We start from the raw sequence: 13,159 nt of genomic DNA, 5'->3' as shown, positions 1-13,159 counted from the left end.
CGGCTTTTAAGTAATGCATAAACCTTCGAGGCGCGAGGCCCTTCGGACCGCGAGGCATAGGCGATGGCCCACGTCGTCCATGCCTTACGCCGCCCTTGGTCATAGAAATGATGTAATTTGAATATAAATTATTTATAAATACGTATGTCAAGTTATATTTTTATTACTACGTAAAATAAATTTAAGAGTTTACAACCACTGTGCTGGGTGAGACGTTGTTGAAACAAAAAAAGTTATGCATTCCATCACGTATATAAACAGTGTCGTAATTCGCCAAGTGCAAATCAGCAAATTCGTAAAATGTTTGTTTATTTTGAACAATCCGGATAATCGAAAATCCGGATTATGGAGGTCCAGATAATGGAGGTTCTACTGTATTACAGAATGAAATTCAAAACTTGTATGAACTTTCAATTTTTTCTTTATTTTGGAATAAAGCATATCACATAAACCAATATAAAATGAAATGTATAGTTATACAGCATTAATTTTATACATGTTAAGATATCCTCTTGTTAACATTTATAACAAGCATATTTATAAATGGTATTCTAAATACAGACTGCTTATATATAATATACAATTTATTTAGCAAATAATGAACATAAACCAATAAAAACAGGGGGTTTTTTGAACAGAAAATTTAAAATTTTCTATTGCATTGTATATGCTAAATATAGACCGTAAAAAATCGTAATAATGAAATATGATATTCATTTCTTAAAAGACATAAACTTTCTAATATTTTTGAATAATTTGTAATTAAAGTAGATAATTGTTCATCAAGAAAAATTCTAATAAAATAATTTATTAGAGTTTTAATAATAATAAAAATAAAAGATTTTTGAAATGTATCTATATATTTTATTTTTTGGACATAAATTAATTATTGTAAAATTTTACAATTGCTAGCAACATTTATTAAAATGTAATTTAAATTATGATTGCTTTGTGTATAAATTTTGGTTCTAAAAAAGATTGGCTCACATAAAGATTGAAAAACCCCACTGTCATAAATGTACACAAGAAAACACACACATGACAAAATATGCGCACATAATAATTTTCACATAAAAGTGAAGATGTAGGCACAGTTTCAAGTATCGTAGTTATTTGTAATTATAGTTAATTCTTCATCTTTTTTTTATGATAATGAATAAGTATATCCTATATTTTAAATTATTGTTGATATCTTATCATTAAAATATTTCATATTTATATGTAATAATTTGTGTTGTTATTTTATCAAATATAATTAAATAATAATTTTGCTGTGTTATAAGTACATGGGAGGTGAAAAAGTAATTTTTTTTCAGTTACCATAATTTTATTAACGAACAGATCAAAGCAAAAGTAACACATTATAGTCTGAAGTCTCTATACAAAGCTACTGTTTCACATAGTCCCCATTACTTTTAATACATTTATGCCATCTTCAAACCTATGTATCAAATCCAGTTTGGAAAACTTGAAATTTGTTTCCTGACCTATAACTTTATAGCTGATTTAACTTCTTTCAGGTCTTCGAAAACTAATTGGGGCAAAATTATTTTCTTGAAAAAAGTTATGTAAGAATATGTTAAACAATAAATGTCTCGGTAGTGAGCATTTTTCAGTGTTTTGTTGGAGAAAATCGCATTCATAAATGTGCAATTTATGAATGAATTTTTTTTGTGTGTGTGCAGTTTACATGTGGGCTTTTTTCTGATTGGGATAAATTTTATATCAGTAAAAACTATTGTACAATAAAGTAACTGTTTTTAATTAGTTTATTTTGTTGGGAAAAAAATATTTTTTTTAACGGAATAAAGAAAAGACCATTAGTAATGCAGTTAGTACAGAGCTTGCACATGATGTATTTTACATTATATTTACTGGACATTATAATTATAAACATAATGTTAGATGGCATTTGCACACCCAAGCCCATTATGTTGTAAAAATGTAACAAATATTGAAGCTCTCACTTTGTTTTTTCCTGCAAATATCAAAGATTATGTCATTGTTGCATTAACAATTAAATAATTAAATATTGTTGTTTTAATTTAATTAAATAATTAAAGTTATTGTCTGTTAAATAATTAACAGACGATAACTAAAAGCAAGATTGTAAATACACGTACCAAAGAAAAAACAATATGGCTGACAATCACCTAGTGCATTCTTTTGTGATCCTACATAACGATGGCAATGCATTGATATCAATAAAAGATTGAATGTGATTGGTTTTGCAATTTTATAAAATAAACTTCTAACATGAAACTTTTCTTATGCAGATAATGGTATGTTATGAGAAAAGTTATAACGGACATTTTTGTAACATTAAATACATTGCGCGCAAATAGTGTGTTATAAAATGAATTAGACTTCATATTTATAAGTATGTAATTGATATTTCAAACTATCTTTAATATTATGTAAGTAAAATAAAGAATGGCATAGCCAGATTTTTGTTAAACTAGATTTATTTTATTTAAAGCTGATTTTTTTGATATGTTAAAGAACACATTTTGTTATTTAAAGAATTTGGTCATTATTTAAAAGTTCAATTTAATATAAATGGTCTTAGAATGTTTAAAGACTTCATTCATAGATTTATGTAACAAAATAAGCAATAATATGGAATCAATTGTTTATCTATTGGAAAGAAATATTGAAATATTTTGAAAATAAATTGTATTTACATTTTTTCAACAGAGTAAAATTAATAATCTAAACCTTTTATTTTACAAAAATTGTAATAAAAAATGTACAGTTATATTAAACTTTTTATTTTGGTATAATTATACTAAAAATAGATAAATACATTTTATAGCAACTATTATCTGATGTTAAGGGGAAAAAAAAGTACAGAGAATAAGGTAACATGCATATATATATATATATATATATATATAAACAATATTGGCAAATAAACATGAACATACAATTACGGATAAGAGGAGAAAACACACAAAAATATTTCTGATGTTCAAATATTTATATCAAACTAGCACTTAGATCTTTTAAATTAAAATTTTCTATATGGTATTTTCTTTGTTATTACTATTATTTTTCTGATAAATAAATATTTTCTATAAAGAAATTTCAATGTTATTTTCAATATGTTGTTTAATATGTAATTCAATAATATTTTTATCTTATGAGTTGGTAATTATCAATAAAATTACCTTTGCTACATTTCATAATATTTTCTTAAATACAAAATTACTAGAAGATAAAATTAGATTTATTTAAAGAATACCTGTATTAATTTTTTTGCATTCTTTTTATCTTAAGTAAAATTCTTTGTTTAAATGCATGATTAAATATTTAAGAAAAGTTTTTTATATAATATTAATTTATATCAATTCTATTAATTATAAATTAGGATTGACAGCTGATGCAAGGATTTTAATTGATCGAGCTAGGATTGAATGCCAGAGTTATAAGTTAACTGTAGAAGATCCTGTTACTTTAGAATATATTACTCGTTTCATAGCTCAACTTAAGCAGGTAGGTTTTATAAAAGTTAAACCTTTATAAAATTGCAAAATTCCTGTATGTAGAACTACTAAAATTGGGGGTTCCCAACTTTTTTCTTCTATTGACCCATATAGAAAAGTTTTTCAATCAACTCCTCTTAAAATTTTTGTTATTTCCCAAGATTTTGTGTAATATATCAAGTAAATTATTAAATCAGTTAATGAATTTCCCACGTGATTGTTTTTATTTAAAAATTATATGAAATTCTCAAAAAATACAATAAATATTAACCCATTGATTATTAAATATCTGATTTTTGCATCAACTCTCAATTGAATCTTTGAATACCCCAACCTTTTTAAAAATTCCATTGACCATTGGGTCTGTATTGATCCTGTTGGGAATCCCTGACTAAAAATATTATTTTAGTAGAATACTATAGAAAACATTTTTTGGCATTGAGCATATTAATAAAACATTTAAATTTTTTTAAAGATATTTTCTTGTAACTTTTATATATATTTGGAATGTTTCAGTTTATTATTTATAAAGAATAATAACATTATCTTTTAAATTAACTGTAATAATTCATGTTGCAGTTACTTTAATTAAAGACAATAAACCTACAATTTCAACAAAATATGATAGAATATAAGTAATTTTTGTCACAGAGAAGTGAATGACAACATGCTCTATGACTAAAAGTACAGTATTGATTATGATTTAGAATTTAGCTGTTGTCATGCTGAAAAATTTCACCTTACTCAGGTTATGTTATGAAATTGGTATCCAAAAATCTTCTGTTTCTGCCTTAAACAACTTACCAGTTTATAATATTTTATGTAGTAAATTGATTTATTTTTCAGTTTGCAAATTTATTTTAGACAAGTTTTACATAAATTATGAGACAATGAATTTAATACAATGATTCTTTTGAATATTTTATACTGATGTACAGTTTGAAATATTTTCTACATATTGAATAAATATTATAGTAAAATTTCAATTATCTGAATTAATTGGGACTGTAGACCATTTGGATATGCAGAATATCCAGAAAATTGGATTTTTGTTTAAAATAGTTATTTCTTTCTCTCTAAACATCATATTATGTATGTTTATACATAATTTTGTGCAAGTAAAATATTAAATGTGGAAATGTACCTACAAATGAATACAGTTTATTTTCTACATTTAGAAAAAAATTACTTTCTATGCATATCAGTACATATACATACATACAGGTATACCTTGACTTACGTCATTTCAAGTTACATCGTTCCCGATTATACGTCGTTTGTCAAAAAAGTATATGGAAAAATAAAAATCAAGTTTAAGTCATTTTATTCGACTTTACGTCTGTTTGCCACAAATATTGAAGTTGTAATATCACTAGAAAAGTGTTTAAAGCACATAAAATCATATTAAAATATATACATTTACAAGTATATATTTAATATTTAGATTACTTTTTATATTTCGTAAATTTAGATTACTTTTTTCTGTACTATATTAAAAACTAAGATTTATTTGTTTGTAAGCTTAAAATAGATCCTTATTAACCATATATTATTAAAAATGCATTAATTAATAAATAAAATACAGAACTGGGAATGGTAATTTATGGTTTAGCCTAGTGACAAGTAGATTTGGAGACGAGTAAATTCGACTTACGTCGCCTTTCCTGGAACCAATTACTGACGTAAGGTGAGGTATATCTGTATAACATATATTTTTAACAAAGTCAGAAGGCAATCCAGATAATTGGCAGTTTGGATAATTGAAATTTTGCTGTATATTTGAAATAATTTTATGCTATACATATGAGCCATTCACAGGACAAAGCGATTAACTCCATTTGTAAATCCTTAATTAATATAATTGTTATTATTTTTACAGTTTTCATGTAACTAATTTTATATATCGTTACATTAAAGCTATGCTTTAATATGAGGGTATATAAAGATACATTCTACAATGTTTATTTAAATTTAAAGTTAAAAAAAATTTAAAAAATAATTTACATCAGTGTTTCTCAACCTCTAATGAATTGTTGCCCCCTTCAATAAAACCATTACATAGTATCGCCCCCTTCACTACAAAATTCCAATGCCGAGGGACAAGGATAATGCGAAATTTGTACTGCATTGAATAGACTAGTGACTAGTATAATGTTATTTGTTTAATTATTGTATGATATAACGAATAAAATATCTAATTATTCTTAATATAATGTTTTACTATATTGCCCAGAAAATTGTTTTTTGCCCCCCAAAATATAAATTGTTACTAATCGCCCCCTGAATATGGAAAAATGCCCACATGGGGGCGATATCGCCCCCGTTGAGAAACACTGATTTACATTATCAATTTTTATACTTTTTGTTTTATCGAGTTAATCGATTTGGCGAGTGGCTCATATATCACTTGAAGAGTATTAAATTATATTCTAATTACAGTATATCAAAGATATTATTCTAACTTTTTAAAAATCTGTTTTTAGAGATATACACAATGTAATGGACGAAGACCATTTGGTATATCAGCTTTAATAGCTGGCTTTGATTATGATGGCACATCCCATTTATTTCAAACAGATCCTTCTGGTGTTTATCATGAGTGGAAGGTAGAAATTGCCTTATATAGTATTTAATATAATTAGATTCTATAAAATATCTAAAATAAATACTTTTTATTTTATAATAGGCAAATGCTACTGGTCGTAGTGCTAAAACTGTTAGAGAATACTTAGAAAAGAACTATTCTGATGAATTAGTTCATGCTGATGAAGCGACAATAAAATTGGCTATTAAAGCACTTTTAGAAGTAGTCCAAGGAAAAAATTTAGAAGTAGCAATTATGCAAAGAGGACAACCACTTAAGGTATTAATGAGTATATTATAGGTATCTTACAATAATCAATAATAAATAAGTTATGGAAGTACATTATGACATGCAATAGTATTTCATGTCATAATGTGGTCCCAAAGAGCTAAAAAAGAAAACTGTAAAATCTCTTATAAAGGTAGGGAAGTGTGGGATTTTTTTAAATCGAACACACTACAATGCACTAATTTTTATTTTAATTGCTAAAACTACAAATTAAACAGAAACACAATAAAAATTAATTTTCATGAATGATTTTGCTATTACTGAAACCAAAACTGACAGAAAGCACAACAAAATATCTCAATTTTTGTTCATAGCTGAAAAATATATCTAAAATGTGAATTTGGTGTTTGAGGAGTGAGTTAAGTCATCAAAATATGTATGAAGGAGAAAATTGTTCAAAAGACATATATATGAAAGTGAAAGATTGTTTAAAATATTCTTTTCTAATTAAAAAGAAAATTAAAGTTTTCTGTAGAGGCATTGTTCTGAATACAAGACTGTTCAATTTCTGTCCGTAATTTCAGTAATGATAATGGAGCTGTATGTATTATATAATCTCAATTTGTTTCTTTCCCTAGGTACTCCTCCACATGTTGACACTTTTATTATTTTGGCAATTATGCTTTGCCTGCAGAATAGAGGTATTCTGGCTGGTGTCAGAGTCACTGCATGAAAAACTCTGAAATCAGAGAGACTTCAGCATTCTGGATGAACCTCCTGTTTCCCAAAGTTTCCTTCAAAGAGCAGAACAGAATTTTCTAACAAAGTCCATTGATTCCTTCACTGTGTTCAGGACCATATTCTGATAATAGTCAAATGATTTCTGTTCTGCAGACCTAACACTCTTGCCAAGACAATGAGAGAAATGTCAGCATATGGAAGTGGGAAGAACATAGAGAAAGAAACAAATAGGAGAAAAAACATACAGTTTCATCATCATTATTAAAATTCCACACAGAAGTTGAACCACTCTTGTATATAGATGAAGAATGTAGAATTATTTTTCTGTGAATTATAATAATCATCAAAACTAAGTATTCAGTTTTGTTTTGATTGGAATAATTCAAAAATTAAATGATAAGCAAGAATTTGTTGTATTCCTTATATACAGCCAATTTTTGAGAATTTTAATTTGAAAAGCATTGAAACTTCAGTTAGGTTGACTTGACCAGAATGATCAGATTGTTATGGCAATTCTGTGAAATTATAAGTTAATACAATTGTCATTAAATAAAATGACACAATATACAGAGGCTTCACTTTTGCTGAAATAATAAAATAATTATGTTGCGCATTAAAAAAAACAACTAAAATTATGAAGTTTCAAACCTACACTTTCAGTTCCAGTGAGTAATGTCTTATATACTTGGGTATTGCCACTCCAAGGAGACATGAAACTTCAAAAACATAAGCTAAATTGAATTTTCAGAGACTTATTTTTCAGAAATGCTTATGAAGTGGGTTCTGTTCTTTGGACAGGAGCTGTCTAAGGGCTACATGCTCACCAAGTTTAGTACAACTTGGAGATCTGAACATTGACCCTCTCCTTGTAAGATGACCTTTTTCTCAAATTATCACGAGTTTGACCATGCCCACAACAGGGTAGGTGGATTGTAATGAAGAGGGCCTGGTATATGTAGGATGATTCAAAACCCCAGAAATTCCTGGAGTTTTGACCTGTCCAGATTCATTCCTGGATTCCCAGAGCTGTAACCAGAGCTTAACCATCTCAAACCATCTGGCCATGATTATCTAATTTTATGTATAGAGGAGAAGGTGGTATTATGGAACACTGCGGGTATTATGGAACCACCGCATTTCGAACTGATAATAAAGGCGAACTGTAGCAGAATGTGGCTGAACTGAACTAGGCAGACTATAGCAAGGGGAAAACCCGTTTTACTTCAGTTAAACGGTTGTCCGTATTTAATCAGCAAATTTGTTTTTTTCAAAATTCACAAGTTTTGTATGCTAAGTGAATTTAATTATTTTTAAAATATAAATCATGTAGTTGTAGGTTCACTGGTGCATGTATTCCGTTCCAGAGACTTAGGGGTACATATTAATCTGTGTGATGTTCACGTTTTTTAAATTTTGGTCTTGACAAACATAAGTTAATTCGAGATGGCGATGCGTGAAATACGGACCCCTTTGGTGCTTTTACAGTAATATGGAACTCAACTCCTCCGAACTCTCTCTTTGCAATCAGACATTCGTCCGGAGCAATTTGGGAAAAAGACAGTAGGTAGAAAGTCTGAAAATATCGAAAAAGAGCTGCTGGAATATATATTGTTGATGGAGGTCATATTTTTCTATTATAAAAGCATTTTTGCGATAAAATACATTGGAGTAAATAATTTTGTAATTATTTAACATTTTTTGTCCTTTCCTATTTGTTTTTGGCTACATTAAAGCATTTTTTTGAAAATATACAGTAAGGTTCCATATTACCACCCGATTTTCTCTAAGCCTACTTTCGGACTTTTTGTACAAAAGCCTTCAAAAACCATACTTATAATTACACTAGCGAAAAATCCAATTAGGAACATTTAGTTTACTAGTTACCAGTACTTTTCGCACAAAAAATGTGGGTGTAGTTATGATACCTTGTTTACAATTCACTAAAATGTAATTGGGGTTCCATAATACCACCTTCTCCTCTACACCTTACTAGAATAAGTTTAAGGACTGTGGGCACTGAAACCTCCCCCTGTCAGCTTGGTGAGTGACCTGTATGATTATATCTAAAGTAAATGAATTTATTTGGTCTGGAAGCAAAGTTTAGTGGAGGTCTAAGTAGTTTAAGTGACAATGCATCTGCACAGTAAACAGAAGTTAAGAGCTCAAATCCAGTTGGGTCAATGTTGGGTTTTCTTCTAGAATTATTTCTACTCAAATTATTAAATTTAAGAAGATGGTAGATTAACTGCTTCTGTAGTCCAAATTGCTTAATATCTGAATAGTCTTAGTTGAATAGTGTTTAATTAGTCATAGTAGTCCAATAAAAATCCAGCTGATAGAAGAAAGCTTGCATGACTTTCATGGCACTCGAATGGGTGGTTTACGAGACCAAGAAGGAAATCTGGTAATTTTATTATACTATGATGTAAAATTTAAATAATAATAATAGCTTGAAAGGTATTTGTATGATGCCATCTGTTTAATTTATTTAACAGATTATTCAACAGAATTGAAAAATAATTCTTATATTTTTAATTATCATAAAAAGGCAAAGATATTATTTTTAAGTGTAAGATGAGTTTATAAATAAAATGTAAATGTCACTAATAAGTATAATTTTCATTAAGTCTGACCCATTTGAGATATGATATGTGACCCCTCCATGCCCTTTTGAGTTCTTTACTCCAAACATTAATAGCATTAATGCCCCATGTATATAAATTATCATGCCAAATTTCATTTCTTAATCTACTCCATCCTGAGAAATTAAATGAAATAGAGGCCAAAACACACACATAATACACACAATATTTTTGGGTTCAGGGGTTTCGAGACATCTGAGATTTGCAAAAATCCTGGAGGTATAATTTAATACGATTACAATACTATCCTGCCTTATATGCATAATAGCCATTAAACTAAAAGTAACAGTAAATCAACAAAATAATTAAATAATTCAAACATTAGTTTCTTTTACTGTACTCATAGGAAAGAAGGTAAAGTATTCATATTTTCTTTTATAAGAAGAGAAAGAAAAATATATTTATATATGGATAAGAGAATTTAATGAATGATATGTCTTTAGACTTTTTTTATTTAAAATATAATATTTCAGATGCTGGATGCACAAGAAATCGAAAGATACGTTGCAGAGATCGAGAAAGAAAAAGAGGAAGAAGCCGAGAAAAAGAAACAAAAGAAATAGAAACTAAATTCATTAACATTTCATTTTAATTTTCATTATTATGTTTTGTATGCAACTTAATAAAATTCAAAAATATCCATTATCCTTGTTTTTTACGAAATTAAATTTTTACTTATAAAAAAATTAATAATAATATATAATAGAAGAATTAATCAAATATTAAAAAATGCATTCTTGGAAGAACATTCACCAATTTTAATCAAAAATTTTATAGACAGGTATTTTCCTCACCCTTTTTTTTACAATTAATAGTGTTATTTTTCGGAAATGATATCAGTTTGTAAGAAGAAACTTATATTTTAAATTTGCACATGACTCAATTGTAATTTTTAAATAGCTTGTTTTCAGTTTTTAGTAGGGAAGAAGCAAATAATGTATATGATTAAGACCAAATNTTTCGTTTATCCGACGCCATTTTAAGAGCGCTTACCTGACGTCATCGGTTATATTAAATATGCGTGTTATAGTTTAGTTACGTAAACGTTAATTAGTATATTAAATAAGCAAATTTTATGAATTCACCCGACCGATAGAAAATATCGTGTATGTATTTTACACGAAATAATCAAATATAGATCTTTCTATATTCAAACTGAGAAAAAGATCGTTCGTTTCAAGAAATGTAACTGTTTATTATTTTAAAAAAATCTATCAATAGCAACTCGTTGCTATTGATAGATAATATAAAACTAAATAATCATGTAAAAATGTAATTGAATATCAAACAAATTTGCCATTCTAATTTTAGAGTTTATATATGTATGCTTACATATTAAAAAAATCCAACAGGTTGCTTAGCTTTCCAGGCAACATTTAAAACTACGTGTGGCGCCATCTATTATGATATTTTAAAAACCACCCTGCAAAATTTCAGAAATTTTCGACAAAAAAAGTACAGAAGGTATTAAAACCGGCATCCACGGGGATTGGAAGATGTGGGTGGATATTTTGTTGTTTACGGTTGCTTGAGAATAACTACGATCCCTTAATTATACTGGTAAAACAAAATTACATTTAAGTGTTTGTGGCATCGAGAATGATCTCGCTTCTTTTATTTGCTTAAATTATGTCTGAATAGCTTCCATTTTGAAATGAAGGTAAGATTAGATTATTGAAATTACGTAAAAATTGTCAAAATTGATTATTTGCTTACAATCCAATCAACAACAATACACCTTCCAATCAAGTTGTCGTCTTTCTTAGCTTAGTGGAAATAAAAATGGATTCCGTTCTTCTTTATTCTTTAGAAAACGAAAAATTAACAGTTTCTTTATCGGAACTGCTTAATTCTAGCGATGCATTAAATGCATTTATCAAAGAGTTTCCAATTTCTAAAGATTACACCATTTTTTTCCCTGTACGTCATACAATAATGTCCATGGCCGTCTCGTAAGTTTTAAATATCCACTTAATGCGTGTTTTAGAATGATGCATTACTTATATATGTTTTCTGTGTATCTTAATGCTTTATAAAATTATATTTCATATAAATATACCGATGGAAATTTCACTTTCTTTATTTCTTATGGTTTTTATAGATGTATGAAAAATAAAGATACAGAAATATCATTTATACAGGACGGAATCGAACTGTATATATTTGGCAAAGAATATGGCATGACGAATATTCAACAGTTATGTCTACGTGATATGGATGAAAAGTTAGATATAGATAATGTTTGTTCCGTTCATGATTTTGCTTGCGAACAAAATAATTATCATCTACAATTTATTTGCTGGGAATTCTTCGATGAATACTGGGAAGGTATATTTGAGATGGAGGATTTTCTTAACTGTAAAGAATCAACAATCACGAGATTAGTCTCACGTCCTATATACGATACTTTGGACGAATTAAGTTTGTTTGATGCCGTTGACGATTGGATTAACGCGAAAATTACAACAGAGGAACACTTGGTGACAGATAAAAACACTATTCGACAACGAAGAAAAGAACTCATGAGACCATTTCTACCGAAACTCAGATTGTTGGCAATTGCGAAAGTCGATATGCAGAATATGTTTGATATGTTAGCGCTTCTATTAACAGAACACGAAATGCAAGCGATTCGTGATTTCTTCTCCAGCCAGGATTATCCTAATGCAGATTTATCCGATTTTCCCGAAACTCTTTGTAATAATACGCTACAAAGAAATATGGAGACGTACGACTCTTTGTTTGAATATAATAATAAAAGCAAATCTCCGATAGGAAAAGAAATTTCTGTCACCAGAAATACACAGTTCGCTTGCGATATCTTTGTAAAGGAGGATTGTTTCCTGACTGATATTTCATTACCCGTGCAATTCAGCCATACTAAAACAGTAACTGTGGATTTGAACGTCAGTAAAAATGGAGATGAAAATTCTGTACAATCGTATCACCTGGAATGCAATGATATTGGAGAAGCGACTTTATTACTACCGCATTTTCTAAAAAAGAATTCGGTGTATCACCTGTCATCAAAGTTTTCGGAAAACGAAGAAATGGATATTCGCATTTCTTCTAATGCACATTACTTTATAACTAAAGAAGAGAAGTCGGATAAATCAAAGAAAGAGAATAACGAAAAAGATGCTAACAACGTTTATTTCGAAGTTATTCTTTATTTTTAAAATCAACTCGTATAAACCATATTTGGTACATTAATCAAAATTCCTTATAAAATTTTCGTTTGAAAACTAAATATTCTATAATGGGAGAACAAATATTGATTTATTAAATGTGTCGCATAAATTACAAATTCATTCAAAGAAAGTAAATAAATAAATAAATTTATTTGGTATCGTTTGAAATCTGAATCGATAAGGGTCCATCTCGATATGTCTTGACAGATATTCCTTGATTACACCGGTGTGAGATTATAAAGCTTATGAGTGTTTTGATGGGGCCGCGAAAACAAATTGTGACACAAA

At 28.2% G+C, this 13,159-nt stretch overlaps 1 protein-coding gene and 1 pseudogene across 1 annotated transcript; both read left to right on the top strand.

Moving 5' to 3' along the window:
• Positions 1-10,316, top strand: part of LOC111631322 — a 10,953-nt pseudogene extending 637 nt beyond the window's left edge.
• A 1,071-nt stretch (positions 10,317-11,387) lies between these two features.
• On the top strand, positions 11,388-12,870 carry LOC111631323. The gene is made up of 2 exons (XM_023375541.1): positions 11,388-11,632; positions 11,782-12,870. Exons 1-2 carry the CDS (start codon positions 11,463-11,465, stop codon positions 12,857-12,859), a joined length of 1,248 nt encoding a protein of 415 aa, XP_023231309.1. The 5' UTR covers positions 11,388-11,462; the 3' UTR covers positions 12,860-12,870.
• The last annotated feature ends 289 nt before the right edge of the window (positions 12,871-13,159 follow it).

Source organism: Centruroides sculpturatus, unplaced genomic scaffold (assembly GCF_000671375.1).
Source record: "Centruroides sculpturatus isolate CEXI.00-Female unplaced genomic scaffold, Cexi_2.0 scaffold293, whole genome shotgun sequence".
Lineage (NCBI taxonomy): Eukaryota > Metazoa > Arthropoda > Arachnida > Scorpiones > Buthidae > Centruroides > Centruroides sculpturatus.
The sequence above is the reverse complement of the archived record's forward strand: the minus strand, read 5'-3'. Positions and strand labels throughout refer to the sequence as shown.

What these genes read in the sequence shown, in the direction of transcription:
- LOC111631323 (XM_023375541.1), top strand. Translation starts at nt 11,463, where the DNA reads ATGGATTCCGTTCTTCTTTATTCTTTAGAAAACGAAAAATTAACAGTT. An exon ending in ATAATGTCCATGGCCGTCTC is followed by an intron (nt 11,633 to 11,781) that starts GTAAGTTTTAAA and finishes TGGTTTTTATAG; the next exon opens with ATGTATGAAAAATAAAGATA.